Source organism: Schistocerca nitens, chromosome 12, assembly GCF_023898315.1.
Source record: "Schistocerca nitens isolate TAMUIC-IGC-003100 chromosome 12, iqSchNite1.1, whole genome shotgun sequence".
NCBI classification, from domain to species: Eukaryota; Metazoa; Arthropoda; class Insecta; order Orthoptera; family Acrididae; genus Schistocerca; species Schistocerca nitens.
In genome coordinates, this window is record NC_064625.1 from 176,400,456 (window position 1) to 176,425,717 (window position 25,262).

General features: G+C 43.1%; 1 protein-coding gene across 2 annotated transcripts in view; it reads left to right on the plus strand.

The window, feature by feature from the left end:
• The first annotated feature begins 65 nt into the window (after positions 1-65).
• Positions 66-25,262, plus strand: part of LOC126215353 (glycerol-3-phosphate dehydrogenase [NAD(+)], cytoplasmic) — a 109,086-nt gene continuing 83,889 nt past the window's right edge. For both annotated transcript variants that reach the window (XM_049942040.1, XM_049942041.1), the window contains exons 1-2: positions 66-223; positions 10,190-10,367. In XM_049942040.1, coding sequence (XP_049797997.1) covers positions 180-223; positions 10,190-10,367 — 222 coding nt within the window. In that variant the 5' untranslated portion in view covers positions 66-179. The remainder of the gene's footprint in view (positions 224-10,189; positions 10,368-25,262) is intronic.

A 25,262-nucleotide genomic window follows, 5' to 3' on the forward strand; every position in this document is an offset into this window, starting at 1 on the left:
AATCGATTTCATTGCAATTTGATGTTAATCGACCTTGCCGTTGGTTTTCGACTATCCTTGGCAACAGTTCTATAAAGACCAAATTCCAAGGTTTAAGGAAGCACGATACGCTGCCGTATCGGCGGAGGCAGTCTGTTGTAGGTACGCAGAGCGGTCAGCACATACGTTCACATTTAGAAATGCCGAAGCAAAAGAAAGTTTGTATCATTGGCTCCGGTAACTGGTGAGTCGCGTTTCTGCATGATCTGTGTTTTCTTTGTGCTTCACAACACACCGTGTCACCATCTAAAAATTCAGCATGTTACGAATGATGCAGCTGTGTTTGCGCGACGATCGTTCACGTTCTATAATGTAGTAGAACAGGAGAAAGGCTTGCTGTTTTTCTGTTGCGTGTCACCGTCTTAGAATGAGATAGTATGTTCATTTTTGTTTTGTTTTTAGTTGCGATATACGCATGTCTAACCAACTGTGTAGATAATTGTGGAAACTTTCATTACGCACTATACATATGTGTTAGAACAGTGCATGTTGAATACACCTTATGAATTCCCACTAGTAATTAAAACCTCTAGTTGCACTATCGTTTTTAAACAAGTCTTGAATTTATTCAATTTGAAATTAGATCCCAGTCCTGACGCGAAGTTAGGAAAACTGGAAAATGCGTCCGTAAAAAGTACTGACCTTCAGTCTCGTGAGAATATCAGAACAACGACACTTCACTCAAACAACAAACACTACGTCACTGGCATAATTACAAGAGGAGACGTCTGTGTAATAGTTTAACATGACACGTCTGTTAGTCGCCCTTGAGACTCGGATATTTGCGAAAAATTCTTACCTCGTCATCCGCGATAAGAGGCACTCTCGGCGTATTAATGGTCGCGCACATTATGAATACATAAAACGTGCAAAACATTCGGAAGTACCCGACGCAGTACACGGTATTGTGCTGCAGCTGTGCTAATTATTGCTGAGAGTTGGAAAGCTTGTGTATTGGCTTTCTGGGATTGCTTACGCGTGTTACAAATGTGAAAGCAGGTGCTGAAGAGCGTATAAAAGCTAATACATAAGCGCTCCCTTCCCCTCTCTCAACCCCTCCCCTATACACGCACCCAGAAAGACATTAAATATCGTTGGCATTATTGGATATTGCCCTCTCTGGCAGCCACATAAAAAACGAATTGTAAATGGAATAAAATTGGAAAAAAAAGTTTAAATTTTTATTCGTACTTTTGTCTAACATTGTCACAGTAGGAAGTAATTATTGCTTTGCAATGCAAAAAATTTCATCTTAAAAAGTTATTAAATAATTTGTTAACATGATGAGGTAACAGCCAGTAACACAAAATTAAACCATCTATTCAAAGTGACAATTATGAACTGTTCCACCAACTGATACACTACAAATACCTGTGTGCTGACTTTAAAAAAAAAAAAAAAGATTTGCTCTGTTGTTCATAAAGATAAGAAGAAAATATAGAGAAGGTGAACTGTATGTTCACATAAAGGATTGAAACTCCACACGAAAAGGACTGTAGAAGGGGCAGCTGCAGATAAAGAAGTGGAAGTAGCTATGTCAGTTGAAGTTGTGTGGAGAAAGACAAAGCCTGTTTGGAACTATAGACCCGTGCAAAATGTGGACAACAAACAATTCAGAAAAGATGATGATAAAAGCTTTTCAAATGTGTCGCTACAGAAAATGCTGTGTACTAAATGGGTAGATCGAGTAACTAGTGAGGAAGTACTCGATCGAAATGGAATGAAAAGAAATTTATGGCACAGCCTGACTAAAAGGACCCAGCTGACAGGACACGTCCTGAGGGTATCAAGGAATTGTGTGTGTGGTAATGGAAAGGAAGAAGGAGAGGGATGTTAAAGTTGAGGGAGATCAAGGATTCTCTGCAGTAAGTAGTTGCAGACAGGTGTAGCTTACAGTAGTACAGAGACAAAGAGCTTAGCATAAGGTCACAACATATGAGGTGCCCAAAATGAGTGGTGACTTATACGTAGAGGCACAGGCTGTGGCAGTGGAAGACTGGGTGCAGCCAGTGTCCTCGTGCAATCGACCGTACTTAGTGCCTCGGTACTAGCTGCTGCCGCTCTACCTTTGCAAGGGTTAGCTGGGGCGAAGGCTGGCTCGAGTATGGCAGGGATATTGTGACAGAAGAGCCATTGATAACACTGAACGTTTTGTCGTGGCATGACAGTACAGGGTCTGGACCACTGTATGGTGCTTTTTGAGTGGCCTCGTGTCAGGTGAATACCTGTCTGACTAAAATGAAACTTCCTGGCAGATTAAAACTGTGTGCCCGACCGAGACTCGAACTCGGGACCTTTGCCTTTCGCGGGCAAGTGCTCTACCAACTGAGCTACCGAAGCACGACTCACGACCGGTACTCACAGCTTTACTTCTGCCAGTACCTCGTCTCCTACCTTCCAAACTTTACAGAAGTAAAGCTGTGAGTACCGGTCGTGAGTCGTGCTTCGGTAGCTCAGTTGGTAGAGCACTTGCCCGCGAAAGGCAAAGGTCCCGAGTTCGAGTCTCGGTCAGGCACACAGTTTTAATCTGCCAGGAAGTTTCATATCAGCGCACACTCCGCTGCAGAGTGAAAATCTCATTCTGTCTGACTAAAAGTTGCAGAAAATGAATGGCCACTGGGTAGAATGTGCATTTGAATCGCAGGACGGAGCTTAAGAGTCAGCCGCTATAGGGTTGACACCTTCTTGGAAAGCTGTCCGGAGGCCTAGTAGGACAGTAGGGAGGCCGTCACTCTGATGCTCTGTGGCACAGCATCTGAGTGAGGTCTGTCAGCGGAGCTGTTCTGTGAGGTCATTGACGGTGGGATGGCAGGCACAGGTTTGAATACAGTTCGTGCCGAGCAATGGCGAGAGTGCTTTAAGGAGATAAGACTCGAATTGTTTGTCAGTGGTGACGTGGAGAGGAACACCGTAGCACAGGATCCACTCGTGAAGGGAGGACACAGCCTTAGTAGCTGCCGTTGTGTCCTTTGTAGGATAGATTTCGGGCCAACAAAAGAAACGGTCAGTTACTGTAGGTAGCTATTGGTAATCTTCGGATGGTGGTAAAAGTCCACTGGCATCAATGTGGAGGTGCTCAACGTGTTGATTTTGTGGGATGAAAGTACCAATTGGAGCTGTAATGTGCCAAGTTATTTTGTGATCCTGTCACCAAATCTTGTGCATAAATACCATTTATGTGTCTGGCACAATGTAAGCAGTTAATTACAATGGATAATCATAAGATTGCAAAGCATCTATATTTATCATTTTATTGTACTTCAGAGGCAGCATGAAGAATTGGAGAGTTTACAGTGAACGCTTATATGTAGCAGACAATTCACTGCCTGTAGACTAATACGAGGAGTTGCACCGAACCAGTCTTCAGGCTGAAAACAAAAATGCTTTGTTGCTGACGATGCGAAGATATCAATCGAGCCTAGTGGAGCAATTTCACCAGCTGAAAATGTAAACAATATTTCCTCAGAAATTAATAAATTGGTCTTCGCAAACGGATTGTCACTGTATTTAGGTAAAGCACAATGCCCGGCCATGCCATTAGAAATAATTCTTGAGTGTAAATTGACAAAGGAAAAGACATTTATATTGATAAGACGTTGAACTGAGTCACATGTCGCACTTCTTCTCAAATGTCTAAGCTCTGCAACGTTTGCATTAGAGATATTATCAGATTTTGCAGATTAAAATGCCAAAAGATAGAGTTAAACAGTGGAAAATTCGGGATGGAATAGTAACGATATTATGAAAAGGAAATTTTCTACCCACTGTATAGCAGAGATGCTGAGTTGCATACGGGCATAATAACAAAAAAGGCAAACAAAAGTTTTCAGCTGAACAGGCCATCATCAGAACAGACAAAATAAATTTATACTCGCATGTACAAACGCCATTTGCACAAATGATGTCACAGGAAAAAATTATGTGAATTGTGTGTTGCACAGTGGGTGTCTTGTTGTCAGTTACTTAAACAGTATCCTGACAACAGGTTCTCAGAGAATGTATTCCCTTATAAATTTTGCTGTCAACAGTAACAGTTGTAAAACAACATTAAGATCCATAACTGTAATACAAGAAGGGGAAGTGATTACCATGTCCACCACTCAACCAAAGTGTGGCACAGAAAATAGTAAGTATTCGTCGGCAAAATTTTGTCTGCCTAAATTATGATACAAACAATTTAATGTGCAGTAAAATTATTAATAATAATAGTAATAAGAAATCTTAGTTGGTGTGTTGCCTTTTTTTCCCTCTGAGATGATATACTATAATTGTAAAACTAACACATTCCTTATCAAAGTAAGATTTCCCAGATATGATCCACAGAACATGCAAGTAACTAACCAGATTTGGCCATGACTTGCTTAGACCTCCTTAATCTCTGTCTTCTTAAAGCCATTTTCTCTGCCCCTTTGTATACATACATCTGCCCCCTCCCGGTGCGGCACACGGCACAAAATCTTGCTGTTGCCTCCCTCCCCCCTCCCCCCCCCTCCCCCCGAAAAAAAGAGACTAAATTCCTCTCACAGACACACAATTCACTTTCCCACATACAAATTTCCCCTGTACACCATATTCCTTTACCCCTGCAGATGCAGTCCCCCCCCCCTCCCCCACATCTGCACGTTCACGTGCTCTCTTTTTTTTTCCCCCTCCCTGCCCCCCTCCACCATATTCTCCCTTTTCACACATACTGTCCCACATTAGTACCATTTCGCTCCCCATCACCACCATTTTGCCACCACCATAAGTTTGCCCTGGGCCACAGTAGTACCATTTCGCTCCCCATTACCACCATTTTGCCACCACCATAAGTTTGCCCTGTCACTAATGCCACCACTGCCCTCCCCCTCCTCTCCACAATCACCATTTTGCTCACCAGCATTCCTCCTCCCCTCCCAGGCTGCTGCTGCTGCTACCACCACCACCACCACCACCACCACCACCACCACAACCACCATTTTGTCTCCTCCACTCCTCCCACCCCCATTTTCTCCACACACCATTCTCACATAATTTGCTGTTTGTGTTTGCCATCAGCCCCTCCACTTTTTGCCTCTGATATGCGTCTAATCCTCTTCATGGGAAACATAATGTTACTCCACCCCTCACATCACTGCAACTCCTGCCATCTTCCATCCACTGTTTACTCTTCTAAGTGTTTGCCATATATTTTTGTAAATAAAGTTCTCATGCATTTCAGTTTGTGTTTTAGGAATACTTGTAATTTTGGTATGTGTGCTTATTAAACTCAAAAGAAAATTGTATTAGCATTAGAACAAGGATGTGTAGTGCTTAACACTAGCAGTTGTAGGTGATGTAAACATAGATACTGCTTTTTATCTGTATAAAAAAAATGTTGGTTATAAATATATTTAACTTAATAATCCTTATATGTTGGCACGCTAATAAATAAACAGCTGCACATATTTATAAATGTGTATTTGTTGTTTTTAAAGTTCTTCGTGTATTTTTGGGAGCACTCTCATATTGTGTCGGTGATCCTTTCTTTTCCACAACACTTTAATAGCACAGCGGTGAAATCGTGTGTCAGCTGCAGGAACAGTTTGCTACTAAGTATGTGCTGTAAAATTGTGCCCTCACGTCTCTCGGCGACTGAGAACAGACGTACGGGCTGAGGAGTATTAAAATTGATGCACAACTACTCTTTGAGAACAGAAATGAATTCATAAAGTGGTCTTACTGAACGAATTACAAGAATTTTAGTTTGTACTAAGCTTATTTGGTCAAACAGCAAGTATTTGTCAAGCATTCTGCAAATTATAGAACCAATGGAGCAAGTTCAAGTGGGCGTCAAAAGTGGTTTTGAACAAGAGTATCTTATCTGCGGTACTTTGCAAATTATAAAAATAAAATCAGTCAAAGCAATAATGTGTCACCTTGCTTATGTGGATGACACCTTCCCGGTAAGAGGTAACAGACGAAATCTGAAAGCCAGACTTAGTGTAGGCAGAACTGTTGCACTAAGAACACAAATACCAACTGGTGAATGAAGATCAGAATAAGACACCGTACGGTGCGATAGCTGTGGAAACAGAATAAACGCGAGACAGGCAGCCAATTTCACCAACTCTGCCAGAACAGGAAAAAAATGACAGTTTTAATCACATTCTATGTAAGTCGGAGTTATTTAATTGAAATAAGGAAAGTTGCTCTTCAGTTCAAAGTCGGCATTAAATTGTATGGCCTCATGTGTCTGGATGGATGAGTCAGTTCAGTTGTTGAAAAGCAAGGGCGTACTTCCTGCAGTAGAACTGTGTCCGTTGAAGCCCTGCAGTCCTGAAACGACCTCCAGGTTGACCACAGCCTCTCCTTACCTTACAAGTCGTGTATAGTACGTGCCCATAATTGCAGGGTCCAACTTCTGGTCAGGTTGCTGTGGACAGCAATTTCGGTATTTTGTGTCTCTGGCTTCAGCGCAATCCCGCACGGTACACCGGTGAGTTGCGCTCTCGGTGAGTGGCCTTTCCCTACAGAATGCTACGACTGCAGTGTATGTTTGCCATTAGTCCACAGCACTTTGGATAACTGCTTTCAGTTATCCAGTCAGTGCAGCAAACAAATACAGTATATACAGTTGTGTAAACTTCCACGGCCAGAGTCTGTAGACACATTCCGAGTATCGTACTGCGTCATAAAAAAACTTTACTGGAAAAATCAGCTTCTGAGTTGCCTTCCTCTGGGTCTACTGATGTGCTTTAGCTGTGCGGAGTCAGTCGTATTTTGTCGTTCCTGCTCACTGAGAACAGTGTTACGCCACAGTTTTAAAGTTGTCGCTATGATTGTGCCGGACGCAGGCTGTGTGGTGGCTGTTACCGGGTAGTAGTACTCACGTCACGTGTCGATCGATGTGATCTGTCGGAGTCTGTGGGCTGGTGGCTGGGACGGGCCAAACCTGTACGTGTCCTCTCTGTTCACGTCATAAGGGCGTTTTATTATTTCTGTCGCTTCTCTGGACACGCGTTTTTTCAAAAGCCGGCTGCTTAGCCAGTACACAGGTTTTGTTATATTAGATTTCCTCGCCACAGTCTCACTGTGCTGCCCCGGACGAATATAACTCTTTATATTATACTAAGATGGTATCTGTTCTTTCGGACATGTCCGAAAGAACAGATACCATCTTAGTATAATATATAGTTAAGGCTCAACGGCCACTCGACCGTCTTCTTCTTCTGTGCGAACGCACAAACAGTGCCCGAACTCTTACGGGAATCGGCAACGTGCCGCGAGTAATGAGTATAATGGGCAGGGGTACTACGACTGTAGTGCGGGACAATACGTCGAGAATGTGGGTTTCGCGGGAGGCGTGCCAGAGATAAATCCCTGCAGTTGCGCTATCCTCTGTGTCCTCGGTGGCTCAGACGGATAGAGCGTCTGCCGTGTAAGCAGGAGACCCCGGGTTCGAGTCCCGGTCCGGGCACACATTTTCGTCAGTCGCCGCTGACATATGTCAACACCTGTAAGCAGCTAAGGATGTTCATTTCATTGAATATAACTCTCACATTCTCGTATGCACGTCGCTATCGGCGTGACGGTTTCACTGACGTATACGTCTCCACACTGATATAGAGCACTGTACGCACCTGCAGTGTGTAAAGCACCTGTCTCGTCCTTCGCGGAGCCTCAAACTTCTGGGATCTTGTGGCTGCTGCGGTAGACACGCCGGACACGGACCCATCAAAGGAGTTCGCCGATCCGATCGGTGACCTTTTTTACGTAACATAAGCTCACTGCCAGCCACAGTTTCTCAATGTCTCGCCCGTCTCGCATCCTCTGTCTGTTGCCCTTTTTGAACTCGTGTGTTATGTTTTGAGCATCACTTGGGTGCTGTGCACGGATGGTCAAAAAACCGCTAACAGTCATTCTGCAATAGGAGGTGGTCAGACTGGATGTAGGCACCTGGTATACTCTGTGTCCTAGTGTCTATCGTCCTGTACACTCCGATGTTCGAGAGTGGAATTGTGCCGTTCTTCTCTACCCTGAGCACAAACTGTATCTTCCTGTGCATTTTATTCAAATATTCGTGAAACCTGTGCAGCCCTGTTTCACAGTGACACCGTATAGCAGTGACAAAATACGAGCAACTCCACACAGCTAAAGTGCACTGGTAGACCCAGAATAAGGTCGTGGTACCCGTGGCTGTAACATTTGTTTCTCCGCTATACATTGTTACTTTATGATGCAGTGCAATACTCGGAAAACTTTTCTTGTCAAATTCAGAACAGTATTGATAGAGGAAAACTCAATTGAGAAAACTGTAAAAGGAAACAGGATTGGTGTACAGTACTGCCGATGTATGCGTAGAAGACTACACACCGTCCTCACTTTCTCAAATCGCAGTTTGATACTCGGTGAGGGGTGAGCGATAGGTTGCAGAGGACTAAAAAGGAACGGCACATCAGTTGGACCCCTTGTCGAGGGGAAACGGATAGCTTTCGAAGTGTCGAAATAATTAGTAGAGGACTGAAATTTAAATACCTAGGGAATGGACAGCACCAACAGAGGTACTAGTTGCTACATTACAGAAAAGAACAAGAAGGTGAAAATGGGGTACTACTGATGCTGAAATGTCCACAAACAAAAAAAATAAATTTCAGATTTAGGTACTACAAATTGGCTGTCTCAGGAGAGAGTCTATATACAGTCGAATGTGTCCTGTAGAACAGAAAACGTCTGCTATAGAACTTTAAGTAGAGGAGATGAGAAACTCTATGGAAAATCTCAGGGCTCCAGGAAGATGGTCACGAATACAAATTGTGACAAAATAAGGAATATACGAAAGAAGCTGGAACATCATTCGTGAAGGAAGGCTGAATCTCTGTCTTCTTGTCAAAAGAATGGCCGATAGGTTACCAGAATACTTGGAAAGCGGGAAGATACAGCATAACTGGTTGAAAGAATTAGAGGTGGATAAAGCAGAAATCAGTCATTCCAGAGGTAGTGAGAAATTAAATACTGTGTTGACAGCCAGAAAACCTTGGTTTTCAATGCTCTCCTTAGTGGAAATACAAGAAGGGGTGTGGGGTATTTGAGAAATTTCATTATTGGAGGGAGGGGAACACAAATGCTCATAAAGATATTTGAGCAAACAGTGGATAGTGCCAGAAAGCGAGATAGGCTGCAAATGCGATGGAAGAACAATACTGACTGGCATACTGAAGATGTAGGAGACTGTCAAGTAGTGAGCAAGAAATGGCAGGTAAATGCTGGAAAGTGTGGAGAAGTGCAGAACGAGCCTGTGCTCAGCTGGGCAATGCGAGGAGCGAGTACATTTAACAAAAATAAAAAAACACAAGCGATCATAATCCTTCGGGGGGACTCGAACTGTTTTTCTCTCACATTTTGGCTACTTTTCATACGATTGTTTTAAATAAAGCTGTTCTCAACCTGAAACTCGGCTTGAACATTATAGTGCTGTGCCAGGGAGACACATATTGGAGATAGTAGACTTTTGACTGCCTGTACTTGCTTAGTTATAACGGGGGTTTAAAAGGTCACTGTATGACTCTGAATCTTCCTATATGAAAATCTTTGCCAGAGGTGAAATGAGTGAATGGACAGAAAAATAGCTGCTAGGACAAGGTGAAATTGAAACATAAACTTTTGGGTTTTTGGTGCAACACTTATACTGTTAGCAATTGAAATGTACTCGAAATAGAATACAATAAAAATTGAAATTGAAAGATCTGGTCTGGTCTGCTACACGTACTAGTAAATGAGGCGTAATTGTCAAGCGGTACGTTCCTTCAGGAGGTGACGTGTCTAGTACCGCCGATATACGCGGGTAAGTCGTCACTTTGCCTCCTGAATGTAGAACTAAGTACTGGCCAGCATATATTAATTTTGACCGAGTTCTGTGCCGATCAAAAGAATGGCACCACGAAAAATGTTGCCGTTTTACTTCCTGCTACTTATCTAATTTACCGTTGCAGAACCCACTTGTCCCGATTCCTTCTAAACTTTCGGTACCCGTTGACACGTTAGCTTTTGCTTAAAGAGAGAGAGAGTGTGTGTGTGTGTGTGTGTGTGTGTGTGTGTGTGTGTGTGTGTGTGTGTGTGTGTGTGTGTGTAGAATAGTTTTCTACTGTATCAGATGACAGAATGGGCATAACTGACATCAGTTCATTTTTAGGGGCTCCGCAATTGCCAAAATCGTAGGAGCCAATGCGGAACGGCTGGACTATGTGGACAGCAGAGTCACGATGTACGTGTACGAAGAGATGGTGGAGGGACGCAAGCTGACGGAGATCATAAACGAGACCCACGAAAATGTGAAGTACCTGCCCGGGCACAAGCTGCCCCCTAATGTGGTGAGTGCCGGCTGCTATTTACTTACGTCCGATCGAGGTTAGTCGTCAGTCGACACCCGGCATCCGATCGGAGGGCCCGACGTCACGTCACGGTTGACGGGCCGAGACGGACTGCGGGTTCGCTCGCGGCATTCTGGTTACATCCTGCGCCCGACGTAGTCTGTCGGCTGCTTGCTCTCCGTTCAACCGGGCTGTAATTTGCGTGCCGGCGACAGTTTTCGTGACACCGTTCGTGTGACCTATCGCAAATGTCGACTGACGAGTAATTTTGATCGGACTACAAATGAGGACAAATGATCCACATATTCTGTAGCAGAGTGAACAGCTCAATATTTTATTTTTGTGCAGTTGTTTTCTATGATTCCTGAGTTTCTCCCGGCGTATTTGATAATCAAAATATCCACGGGTGTACTGCCGGTCTACAGTGTCCAACGGGCACAATATTTCGGCGATCATACGTGTCGCCGTCATCAGGTAAACTCACGGACTGAGCTCCTGTGAACATCGTTTGTCGGAAAATCACGCTACGGAGTACGAACGCACGAGGATTCTGGTACAGATGTCGAGATACTGGGACAGCGTCGTTAGAGAGGCCGTCAAAATTCGCACCGATGATGACCTCGTAAACCGTAACTGCGGATAAAATCTTAGCAAGGCTCGGGAACTGGCGATCTGGTTAATCCAGAGTAAATCGAGCAAACGTACAGTTGTGACGACACCGGGGACAGAGCCGTCACACTGACGTCATCTCGGACGCCGTCGCAATCTGTTCCACCGGGCGCGGACGGCGGAAGGAGCGCGCCGTGGGCGGAGGGTATTTAAATCGGCCGCCACCGCGACCGAACCCAGTTCACCCTGAGTGGCCGTACCGTACGGATCTCCGTGTCTGCACATTCACAGGAGCTCAGTCCGTCAGTTCACCTGACAGTGGTGACACGTACGATCGCCGAAATACTGTACCCGTTGGACTCTGTAGACTGGCAGTACACTTGTGGATATTTTGATTAGTTGTTTTCTAATTTGACTGTTGTACAAGTAAAAGCTGAGATCTTCATCACTAATAATAATAGTGGTAGTAGTACGACCCACGGCCCCAGTGCGAGTATTTAAATTGGGCGCAGCTTCGGCAACTCGCGTGCCCCGGACTGATCTGGTGAGTAAGGCGTACCCAAGTGGTCGTCCGGTCGAGTACTCGCTGGGCCTGACATTGCTAAACTTAGGTGATTGAATGGCAATTCCTACACAGCAAAGCTGCTGGCAAGTCTTCAGTAAATGGACAACACTTTCTTCACACTCTCTAGCAAGGCCTTTACATTCCATTCTGTCTTATATTACTTAAACATGTTTGTTCTCGACCGGACGACCATTTGGGTACGCCTTACTCACCGGATCAGTCCGGGGCACGCGAGTTGCCGAAGCTGCGCCCAATTTAAATACTCGCACCGGGCTCGTGGGTCGTACTACTACCACTATTATTACTAGTGAAAAACACACACACACACACACACACACACACACACACACACACACACACACACACACACACACACCTGCACATATACAGACACAGGCAGACATATTTGTCTCCTATCAACATACCAACGCTTTTGTTTGGTAAGTTACTGCATATTTCTGTTTAGATATATTTTTCCCACGTGGCATGTTTCCCTCTATTATATTCAAATATTTAATAATAATGACGACGACAATGATGATGGTGTAATAGTCTTAGTTACCATGATGGAAACTGGTGTGTAGAATATTCACAATGATTGGGAAAACTGTTCACCTAATATTTTAGAGAGAGAGAGAGAGAGAGAGAGAGAGAGAGAGAGAAGGTGGCAGCTCAAAGTTTCTGTCCTACTAAACAGTTTTTTTTCTCACACATGCTCTAACACTCCTGTCTGTTCCAGAATTTTGTCTCGGTCTGTGTCTGTTACTGTGCCCTTTCTGTATCGAGACAGTGATTAAATATGCCGATAACTGCATCATTGTTACATTTTTGTTAATGAAGTACACTAATATTTGTGTGTTCCGAATCACTCCAAAATTGGAGGATGTGTAGATCGGTGGAACCACGATAAGTGATAGACTGCAGTGAGAGGACACGCACATAGGCCCAGCAGAGCATTCCTCTGTGCGACTGGACGACTCGAAGATACACCGTGCTCGATCGTCGCAGAGTCTCTCGGACGGAGAGGAAACGTGTAAGCGAGTGCGAGTATGCCGCGTCTGCTTTAAAGTGCACAATAAATGCCTCTGTGCCTCTTAAACCGAGACTGGTTCGTGTCTGGAACTGACGAATAGAAGAGGACTGTGCACTGTGACGAGCAGTTAGCGTACCGCCACGAGTCCCGGTAGCCGTGACGGACAGAACAAATTTGTCCGCAGTCTCGGCCCTTACACTGTAGCAGTGCAACTGGCGTAGACGTGTGCACTTCGACAGTCGACACCGTCTGTTTGGGGCGATCGTAATTGTAGAGACTTTGGTCGTGCGGTGAGCTCCGGACGCAGTCACCGGTGTGCCTGCCCGCGAAAGGCGAAGGTCCCGAGTTTGAGTCTCGGTGCGGCACACAGTTTTAATCTGCCGGGAAGTTTCGTATCGGCCCACACTCCGCTGCAGAGTGAAAATCTAATTCGGCTATACACTGTGTCTGTGAAGCTCGAGCCGAGACAGTGGCAGCTCCACACGCCCCGTTTCGTCGAGACAGTACCGAGCCACACGTGGTGACAGCTGTTCGAGCCTTCTGCGGAGGGTGGCAATTACCACGACTTTCCCGATCTGCCCGTTCGCCGGGCATTTCAATTGCCGGACACTTCGGGGACGTAACTGGTCTACAACTTGTTAATCACCGTTCTCCCGCTCCACTGTAGATGCTTTGCCCTGTCACCTACAAACCGTGTGACCGCGTGTTCCCGAACGGCATATTCGGATCTCTCCAATTCTGTGCCACGACGTCTAGAGTGTTAAATTGCAACGCGTGGCAGCTTCGCGCCGTGCCGAATTCTCTCGGCCAGAGCGCGGGTACAGTTCTGTATACTGTTGTCTGTAATCTGTGGAATAAATTTCACTGCAATCGCACATCTCCTCTGTAGCATTGCTGTTTTTACAAACAGTAATGTAGGTAATACAACGTAAGAGCCTCGTCGAAGTTCGAACCTGGATGCTTACCGTTTACAGGTGAGTAATCTGGACACACTCTGTAACCCACACCGAAGCCGGAATCTGCGAGCACAGCTTCTACTATCCCAGCCTGCGAGCTTTCCTCCGTACCTCTCCGCTCCGCAGGTCTAGCGGGCAGTGGCGTGTGAGAATCTGACTGGCACCCGAAGGAGGTCACCTGGCAGTGAATACGGGACAGTTACATAAACGGGGGAGACTGAATCTGTGCGAGAGCTCCAGCTGACCTGATCGTCTGGTAAGGAAGGAATTGTCTGAGCTGGAGGTCTGTCCCATTCTGGCTCACAGTTCTGGCCTGTCGAGGAATTTTGTTGAGGTCTGCACTTTGCTGTGGGGTGGGTGCATTCTGCAGTTTTAAATACACCTAACTAGTTTTATTCTTATCTCTCTTTTGATTGATACATTTTATTTATACAATTCCAAAAAAATTCTTGATGTTTTGCATTGAATTACACTGTTAAAGGAGGAAAAAAAGAGCCAGACTTTAAATTCAACCTGTCGGAAAACTTAACCTAGTGTGAAATAGTAAACAAATGTTTTCATCGGTGATGTTTCACGGACGACTTCTGTCAGCAGATAAGAAGTGTGCTTTGGAGTCAGTGTATTAAAAGTCGTGATGTGTGAGGAATTCTTATGTGTGTGGAAGTGTTGGCGGGTAGCTGCCTGCTCTGCTGAGTGGAGCTTACGTAATGGTGATAACGAACTGAGTAAACAACACAGAGGTCACTTGTGAGCATACTGACATTGATTAGTGATTACAGACACTAATCAGCAGTGTTCTGCAGCTGGCCACATTTCCTTGCTAATTTCCACACGTACCTCGACAGTGCACGTATTGAAGCAAATGTTTGAAGGTTTTTCTCAGCAGCAATGTGTTAACAGAATTCATAACACGTCCCGATTTACAAATAGTGTTGTGTGCCTCTGTACTGAACACATCGTTTGCCCTGCTGATTATTGTACTGTAGATAAGAAAGCCAGTGATCACAGCCTCATTACTCGGCTTTCACTCGTGGAGCTGGACACAGATGGAAACAGTCTTATTTATTCAGCCTAGGCGTGATCTCCCCCCCATGAACCATGGACCTTGCCGTTGGTGGGGAGGCTTGCGTGCCTCAGCGATACAGATGGCCGTACCGTAGGTGCAACCACAACGGAGGGGTATCTGTTGAGAGGCCAGACAAACGTGTGGTTCCTGAAGAGGGGCAGCAGCCTTTTCAGTAGTTGCAGGGGCAACAGTCTGGATGATTGACTGATCTGGCCTTGTAACAATAACCAAAACGGCCTTGCTGTGCTGGTACTGTGAACGGCTGAAAGCAAGGGGAAACTACGGCCGTAATTTTTCCCGAGGGCATGCAGCTTTACTGTATGATTTAATGATGATGGCGTCCCCTTGGGTAAAATATTCCGGAGGTAAAATAGTCCCCCATTCGGATCTCCGGGCGGGGACTACTCAAGAGGATGTCGTTATCAGGAGAAAGAAAACTGGTGTTCTACGGATCGGAGCGTGGAATGTCAGCTCCCTTAATCGGGCAGGTAGGTTAGAAAATTTAAAAAGGGAAATGGATAGGTTAAAGTTAGATATAGTGGGAATTAGTGAAGTTCGGTGGCAGGAGGAACAAGACTTTTGGTCAGGTGAATACAGGGTTATAAATACAAAATCAAATAGGGGTAATGCAGGAGTAGGTTTCATAATGAATAAAAAAAATAGGAGTGCGGGTTGGCTACTGCAAGCAGCATAGTGAACGCATTATTGTGGCCAAGATAGACACAAAGCCCATGCCTACTACAGTAGTACAAGTTTATATGCCAACTAGCTCTGCAGATGATGAAGAAATTGAAGAAATGTATGACGAGATAAAAGAAATTATTCAGGTAGTGAAGGGAGACGAAAATTTAATAGTCATGGGTGACTGGAATTCGTCAGTAGGAAAAGGGAGAGAAGGAAACGTAGTAGGTGAATATGGATTGGGACTAAGAAATGAAAGAGGAAGCCGCCTGGTAGAATTTTGCACAGAGCACAATTTAATCATAGCTAACACTTGGTTTAAGAAATTATGATAGAAGGTTGTATACATGGAAGAACCCTGGAGATACTAAAAGGTATCAGATAGATCATGTAATGGTAAGACAGTGATTTAGGAACCAGGTTTTAAATTGTAAGACATTTCCAGGGGCAGATGTGGACTCTGACCACAATCTATTGGTTATGACCTGTAGATTAAAACAGAAGAAACTGCAAAAAGGTGGGAATTTAAGGAGATGGGACCTGGATAAACTGAAAGAACCAGAGGTTGTACAGAGTTTCAGGGAGAGCATAAGGGAACAATTGACAGGAATGGGGGAAATAAATACAGTAGAAGAGGAATGGGTAGCTTTGAGGGATGAAGTAGTGAAGGCAGCAGAGGATCAAATAGGTAAAAAGACGAGGGCTAGTAGAAATCCTTGGGTAACGGAAGAAATATTGAATTTAATTGATGAAAGGAGAAAATATAAAAATGCAGTAAATGTAGCAGGCAAAAAGGAATACAAACGTCTCAAAAATGAGATCGACAGGAAGTGCAAAATGGCTAAGCAGGGATGGCTAGAGGACAAATGTAAGGATGTAGAGGCTTTTCTCACTAGGGGTAAGATAGATACTGCCTACAGGAAAATTAAAGAGACCTTTGGAGATAAGAGAACCACTTGTATGAACATCAAAAGCTCAGATGGCAACCCAGTTCTAAGCAAAGAAGGGAAAGCAGAAAGGTGGAAGGAGTATATAGAGGGTCTATACAAGGGCGATGTACTTGAGGGCAATATTATGGAAATGGAAGAGGATGTAGATAAAGATGAAATGGGAGATACGATACTGCATGAAGAGTTTGACAGAGCACTGAAAGACCCGAGTCGAAACAAGGCCCCCGGAGTAGACAACATTCCATTGGAACTACTGACGGCCTTGGGAGAGCCAGTCCTGACAAAACTCTACCATCTGGTGAGCAAGATGTATAAAACAGGTGAAATACCCTCAGACTTCAAGAAGAATAGAATAATTCCAATCCCAAAGAAAGCAGGTGTTGACAGATGTGAAAATTACCGGACAATCAGTTTAATAAGCCACAGCTGCAAAATACCAACACGAATTCTTTACAGACGAATGGAAAAACTAGTCGAAGCCGGCCTCGGGGAAGATCAGTTTGAATTCCGTAGAAATACTGGAACACGTGAGGCAATACTGACCTTACGACTTATCTTAGAAGAAAGATTAAGGAAAGGCAAACCTACGTTTCTAGCATTTGTAGACTTAGAGAAAGCTTTTGACAATGTTGACTGGAATACTCTCTTTCAAATTCTAAAGGTGGCAGGGGTAAAATACAGGGAGCGAAAGGCTATTTACAATTTGTACAGAAACCAGATGGCAGTTATAAGAGTCGAGGGACATGAAAAGGAAGCAGCGGTTGGGAAGGGAGTAAGACAGGGTTGTAGCCTCTCCCCGATGTTATTCAATCTGTATATTGAGCAAGCAGTAAAGGAAACAAAAGGAAAAATTCAGAGTAGGTATTAAAATCCATGGAGAAGAAATAAAAACTTTGAGGTTCGCCAATGACATTGTAATTCTGTCAGAGACAGCAAAGGACTTGGAAGAGCAGTTGAACGGAATGGACGGTGTCTTGAAAGGAGGATATAAGATGAACATCAACAAAAGCAAAACGAGGATAATGGAATGTAGTCTAATTAAGTCGGGTGATGTTGAGGGTATTAGATTAGGAAATGAGACACTTAAAGTAGTAAAGGAGTTTTGCTATTTGGGGAGCAGAATACCTGATGATGGTCAAAGTAGAGAGGATATAAAATGTAGACTGGCAATGGCAAGGAAAGCGTTTCTGAAGAAGAGAAATTTGTTAACATCGATTATAGATTTAAGTGTCAGGAAGTCATTTCTGAAAGTATTTGTATGGAGTGTAGGCATGTATGGAAGTGAAACATGGACGGTAAATAGTTTGGACAAGAAAATAGAAGCTTTTGAAATGTGGTGCTACAGAAGAATGCTGAAGATAAGGTGGGTAGATCACGTAACTAATGTGGAGGTATTGAATAGGATAGGGGAGAAGAGAAGTTTGTGGCACAACTTGACTAGATGAAGGGATCGGTTGGTAGGACATGTTCTGAGACATGGAGGGATCACCAATTTAGTATTGTAGGGGCCAGTGTGGATGGTAAAAATCATAGAGGGAGACCAATAGATGAATACACTAAGCAGATTCAGAAGGATGTAGGTTGCAGTAGGTACTGGGAGATGAAGAAGCTTGCACAGGATAGAGTAGCATGGAGAGCTGCATCAAACCAGTCTCAGGACTGAAGACCACAACAACAACAACAAGGCGTGATCACTCTATTTTTGTTCCTGTTGCTGACAGTCTTTCTTTCCCATAGTGTTTGTACATGTTTGTTGTAGCTAATGTACATAAAATCCCACAATGTAAGTGTGTTGGATGTCTGTATAGATTATACTGTGATATTTTCATCAGTTTGAATGGAACACTCGATGAAAGATCCGTACCCAGAGACTGGAAAGTTGCACAGGTCTCACCAATTCAAGTAAGGTAGTAGGAGTAATCCACTAAATTAAAGGCCCATATCATTAACGTCAATATGCAGCAGGGATTTGGAATATACAGGGTATTACAAAAAGGTACGGCCAAACTTTCACGAAACATTCCTCACACATAAATAAAGAAAAGATGTTATGTGGACATGTGTCCGGAAACGCTTAATTTCCATGTTAGAGCTCATTTTAGTTTTGTCAGTATGTACTGTACTTCCTCGATTCACCGCCAGTTGGCCCAATTGAAGGAAGGTAATGTTGACTTCGGTGCTTGCGTTGACATGCGACTCATTGCTCTACAGTATTAGCATCAAGCACATCAGTACGTAGCATCATCACGAACGTGGTTTTGCAGTCAGTGCAATGTTTACAAATGCGGAGTTGGCGGATGCCCATTTGATGTATGGATTAGCACAGGGTAATAGCCGTGGCGCGGTACGTTTGTATCGAGACAGATTCTCAGAACGAAGGTGTCCCGACAGGAAGACGTTCGAAGCAATTGATCGGCGTCGTAGGGAGCACGGAACATTCCAGCCTATGACTCGCGACTGGGGAAGACCTAGAACTACGAGGACACCTGCAATGGAAGAGGCAATTCTTCGTGCAGTTGACGTTAACCCTAATGTCAGCGTCAGAGAAGTTGCTGCTGTACAAGGCAACGTTGACCACGTCACTGTATGGAGAGTGCTACGGGAGAACCAGTTGTTTCCGTACCGTGTACAGCGTGTGCAGGCACTATCAGCAGCTGATTGGCCTCCACGGGTACACTTCTGCGAATGGTTAATCCGACAATGTGTCTATCCTCATTTCAGTGCAAATGTTCTCTTTACAGATGAGGCTTCATTCTGACATGATCAAATTGTAAATTTTCACAATCCACATGTGTAGGCTGACGAGAATCTGCACGCAATTGTGCAATCACGTCATCAACACAGATTTTCTGTGAACGTTTGGGCAGGCATTGTTTGTGATGTCTTGATTGGGCCCCATGTTCTTCCACCTACGCTCAATGGAGCACGTTATCACGATTTCATACGGGATACTCTACCTGTGCTGCTAGAACATGTGCCTTTACAAGTACGACGCAACATGTGGTTCATGCACGATGGAGCTCCTGCACATTTCAGTCGAAGTGTTTGTACGCTTCTCGACAACAGATTCGGTGACAGACAGATTGGTAGAGGCAGAGCAATTCCGTGGCCTCCACGCTCTCCTGACTTCAACCCTCTTGAATTTCATTTATGGGGGCATTTGAAAGCTCTTGTCTACGCAATCCCGGTACCAAATGTAGAGACTCTTCGTGCTCGTATTGTGGACGGCTGTGATACAATACGCCATTCTCCAGAGCTGCATCAGCGCATCAGGGATTCCATGCGACGGAGGGTGGACGCATGTATCCTCGCTAATGGAGGACATTTTGAACATTTCCTGTAACAAAGTGTTTGAAGTCACGCTGGTACATTCTGTTGCTGTGTGTTTCCATTCCATGATTAATGTCATTTGAAGAGAAGTAATAAAATGAGCTCTAACATGGAAAGTAAGCATTTCCAGATACATGTCCACATAACATATTTTCTTTCTCTGTGTGTGGGGAATGTTTCCTGAAAGTTTGGCCGTACCTTTTTGTAACACCCTGTATACTGTGTTCGAACATTATGAATTACCTTGAAGAAAATGGTCTGTTGACCCACAGTCGACATGGATTTAGAAAACATTGTTCTTGTGAAACACAATTAGCTCTTTCCTCGCACAAATTGTCAAGTGCTATTGACAAGGGATCTCAAATTAAAAAATTGACAATTGACTCTAAATAATGAAAAGAGGGAAGTCATCCTCACGAGTGCTGAAGGAATCCGTTAAACGTCGATTACACGATAAATCAATCAAATCTGAAGGCTGTAAATTCAACTAAATCCCTAGGAATTACAATTATGAACAATTTAACATTGGAAGGAACACGTAGAAAATGTTGTGGGGAAGGTTAGCCAAAGACTGCGTTTTATTGGCAGGGCACTGAGAAAATGTAATGATCTACTGAAGAGACTGCCTACACTACGCTTGTCTGACCTCTTTTAGAATACTTCTGTGTGATGTGGGATGTTTAAGAGATAGTATTGACGGAGTACATCAAAAAAGCTCAAAGAAGGGCCAGCACGTTTTGTATTATCGCTAAATAAGGAAGAGTGTGGAGTGGAAATCACTAAAAGAAAGACTTTTTTCATTGTGTCGGCATCTTCTCACGAAATTTCAATTGGCAACTTTCTTTTCTGAATGCAAAAATATTTTTGTCGACGCAGACGTACTTGGGGTGAAATGATCGCCACGGTAAAATAAGGGAAATCTGAGCTTGCACAGAAAGATACAGGTGTTTTCTCCCCACGCACTTTACCAGACTGGAATGATGAGCATTGTGAAGGTGGTTTGATGAACACCCTGCCAGGTACTTAAATGTGCATTGCAGAGTATCAGTGTAGATGCAGAACAAACTGTTCCAGTAATTAGTCTAAACTGACTGATACAGTGTGGCTTTTAGGTGTCTCCCATTCTACTAATCAAATTCTCTTTACTTTTTGTGGCAGTCTCTTTGGACGGGAACAGTTCTCTTTCTGTTCCTACTTTTGCTTCCTCAGCCTTCCCTTCCCTGGCCACCTAATAAGGATGGTGGCTAAACTGCATCCTGCAATATTTTTTTCACCAACATATCCTTGTACAGAAGGATGAATTTAGGGAAATAAGAGAACTGGCAAGGTGAGACTTGCAATTTAACAGCATGACCTACTGGAATAGCTGCAACATAAGAACAGAATAAATTGTATTACAGTACAAAATACTGCAGACACCGGGAAATTCTGCGCAGGCAGAAAAAATTAGATTTCACTATAAACACATTTTGCTATCTGGAGGCAGATGCAGAAGCTGCGAGATCTGGTGGAATGTGTGAGGTTTGTGTTACGTACATATTGCCAGCTGAAATGACTTGTCATTTTGTATCTGTTACCTCGAATGTGTTTGCCTCGGCTAAGGCCGTTGCTCACTGTTCACACGAGGTGAAAGGAGCTGTGACCTTCCTCACAGTCCCTTCCTAGTGCCACATCTGCATCTGTTGTAACACCAAAAGGCAGCGGTGTGTAGAGATGCGACATTTGAGCCGACGGGAACTATTTCTTTAATTTAGCTGAAAGACACTGGTGCAGGAGACACACATTTTCCAGTATCCATTTACGCACCGATTCAGATTTTTTGCGTGATAAGCAATTTCTTTTATTCCGACCATTTGTGTGAAATGGTTACAAAATATTTATTCTTTAATATTATTACCTCTTCTGCAGTACCCTTTCACTTACATTTGTTCCTTCCTCATTTCCTATAATTACTGATAGCTCTGACATAATGGAATGAGTAAACAACAACACGGGCAGTATTGAACTATTGATAGGGACATAAATGAGGAACTGAATGTTGTAGCTCACTTTTACTGTTTGCATTCACACACACACACACACACACACACACACACACACACACACACACACACCCCTTGTGGCACAAAATTATTCTCCTCTTTAAGAATACCACAGAAACTGACCATCCCAAATCATGATGTAATAATTTTTTGAACTTTATTATTAGTTGGATGTCCTGCAGCCTCTGTCCACTAATTGTGTTTCTGCCTTTCGTCTGGGGTGTTTTGCGTGGGCTTCTCTTTCGCTATTTCTTCCGCCATCGCATTCCCTTCTCTATATATTCTAATGGATAGTTGCAAAAATCGGATGATGCGCAAAAGAAATTGAAATGAAATTAGATCTCAAATACTTTTATTTTCACATAAATGTATGCTTCAGCTATAATTAATAAATAAATAAATACGGTTTTACAAATTTTCAAGTGTAACATCAACAGTGGACCAAGTGAAGATAGTCGGGCACGGTAGTTGTCGGCATCATGTGTATAAACGAGAAATGAAGTGTGTCGCCCGTGTTTATCGGCTCGGCCCCTCAGTCGGAGCACACTACTGTGACCAGTCGGCGCAGGCAGTGTAGAAAAAAGTGAGCTAGGCTATCGTCTTACAGTGTTTTCTTTTGTTGGTGTGCTAGGTGAGTTATCTTTACTCATTTAATTGTTTATGTTGTTAACAAAAGTGTCCAGTTGATCATTACTCTTAAAAATGTGTGTTTATTTTCTGTAGTCTGGTGACTATTACTTATGTTTATTTCAGTGTCTATGCAACATTCTCCAGCTTACATGGTGTTATGAATAATTTTCATATTAAGGCTTATATTTTTTTATATGTTTATTTTGTGATCTTGATTCTGTTCATTTCTTGAGGTACTGTTTCAGTACCATAAAGCTGGCCATTAAAGAGGATGTGTACAAAGTGCAGTTGGTTATCTGGAAACACCTTTGTGTACTGAGAGATAATCCTTATCTGTGGCTACTGACCCACTGCTTTGTGGGTCAGAATTTCTGAGTGGAATGCTTAAAGGGAGAGGGAAGGCAATCTTTATCCCTATTCTGCCAATGCTATTTCACCCTTTGATTAGGTACACTTTTCAAAAGAAAAAGAAGTGTAAAAATAATGAAACTTTTACTGAATGTATATAAGCCTGCATTTACAAGTAAAAAGAACAAAATACCTCATATGGATTTGAAGAATTTTTTGAAATTCTTTCAGTAGTAAAATTACACTTCTTTCTTTCTTATTCTTCCTTTCCTTTTTTTTTTTTTTTTTTTTTTTTTCTTTTACATCAATTATTATAAAAGTTTCTGTCGAGTTGCTGGTCTTCAATTTCTTTGTAATAACTTATCAGAATCCTGAGTACAAATAGACCAAATTTCATATTTATAACCCAATTAGTTCAGAAAATAATGGTACCTAAAGTCAAAAGACATAACTTTGAGAAAAATAGATTTAAATTTAAGTATTGGAATTTTAGTATAATTATTAATGAGAATTACTTACCACTAATATTTTCCTGCACCACACTGAGCATCATCGGAGTCTTCCCTTGGTCCATCTTCTTTTCTATCTAGCTCCTTTGTGCAGTTTAAATTAGCAATTTATGCTTTGTGGATTCTCTTTTTTTTATATATTTGTACCAACGATTTTTTCAGTATTTTCACTAGATTTTATGCCCAATACTTCCATAACATCCAGTTTTCTTGTTACACCATCATTGAAGCATAAAATAGCATCATAAACACCAAATTTGAAGGCTGTAATCTGAACAAATACAGTTTTCGCTAACTGGGTCCAGATGACAGAATTGACATACATTTAAATTTTGCATTTTCTGATGAAGACATTTCTTTAACAAAGTACATATTCGAAGATCTCTTAAATATAGATTTAATTTCATTCCTTACTGCTACAAGTAAATGTTCTGTAAATTCCCAACGTTTCTTCTTATGGCCAAGCCATAATAATTCTGCAGTCTTTCTGTTTCAACATTTGTTAGGCAACCTTTACCACCTATCTTCTTAGCATGTTCCAGTACTTTTTTAACTTTTTCTATTAATAGTCTTCTCAACCTGGACCCTATTGTCTTCTGGACATGCCCATCATATTTTAATTTGGAAATAGAGGCAGGAAATAATGTACAAAGAATAAAAGAAACCTTTGCATTATATCTGTGTGGTGAAAAAAAGAAGGCACGGTATTTAAATGGCAGGCCGCGCAGTGTGTCAGGAAAACCATCGTAACTCGTGAAAAAATTGTTGTATTTACATGGAACAAAAACTGTTTTATGTGGGGAAATAGTAGGCATTTCAGATACACAAAAATCTAAAAAAAAATATTGCTTGAGCCTGTCTACCTTCTGTCTCCACTTATTCCCCATTTTCTGCAGCCCACATAGTTATTTGCTCCTACCGGTGGCTCGGTGCACTTGCGGTAAGCGGGTGTATTAATAGGTGCTGCATGTAGGTCGCCAAGTACTGCCAGATGTCGCCTGTAGAATGTTGGGCCAGTTCTCACCTTTAATGCTGGCCTTGATCCCCACCAGAATAACTTGGCACACAGCACAGCCCAGCCCAGCCCGGCACACTTTGAGAATGGCAGCAATCATCTTTCTTATTTAAGTCATGGCTACTGGGTCAGGAGACACTGTTCCGCCCGTGGTACTGTTGCAAGACAGGTTATAGTCTGTCTGTAAACTCAAGAGCGAACAGCGCTTTTGGTGGGGGAAGTGGCCTTTCTCAGAAGAACCCTGCCACCGGCCTGCAGGGGCACCCAAAATCTGTTGCCCGTTACCTGCATAGCGCTGTAGATCGGCGTGCAGTGATACACGTCGTTCTGTTTGTGGGATCTTAATTGCAATTGTTAGTCAGCTAATAGTATAGAGTATAGATTTAAGTGTCAGGAAGTCATTTCTGAAAGTATTTGTATGGAGTGTAGCCATGTATGGAAGTGAAACATGGACAGTAAATAGTTTGGACAAGAAGAGAATAGAAGCTTTCGAAATGTGGTGATACAGAAGAATGCTGAAGATTAGATGGGTAGATCACATAACTAATGAGGAAGTATTAAACAGAATTGGGGAGAAGAGAAGTTTGTGGCACAGCTTGACCAGAAGAAGGGATCGGTTGGTAGGACATGTTCTGAGGCATCAAGGGATCACCAATTTAGTATTGGAGGGCATCGTGGAGGGTAAAAATCGTAGGGGGAGACCAAGAGATGAATACACTAAGCAGATTCAGAAGAATGTAGGTTGCAGTAAGTACTGGGAGATGAAGAAGCTTGCACAGGATAGAGTAGCATGGAGAGCTGCATCAAACCAGTCTCAGGACTGAAGACCACAACAACAACAACAACAACAGTCAGCTAATTTTGTATGCATACTGATATACTTCGGTATCCAAAAGTGATTGATAAGTGACATGCATTGCGAGAAAATGTGCAGAATATGGAGAAGATGAGGTATTTATGGAGTAACGAGCATTCGATCGTCTCTAATGTTACAACATCACGTGTTAAAGAGGTGGCACAAAAAAAGTGCTGGCTAATATTACCAGTCCCAGTCAGAGGGATGCAATTTATGCAAACGTCAGCCTCGCCACAGTAGGATGCGTAAGGAAGAAGCGCGAAAATAAACTGCGTGGTTTACTGAAACAGCCACGAAGGAAAACT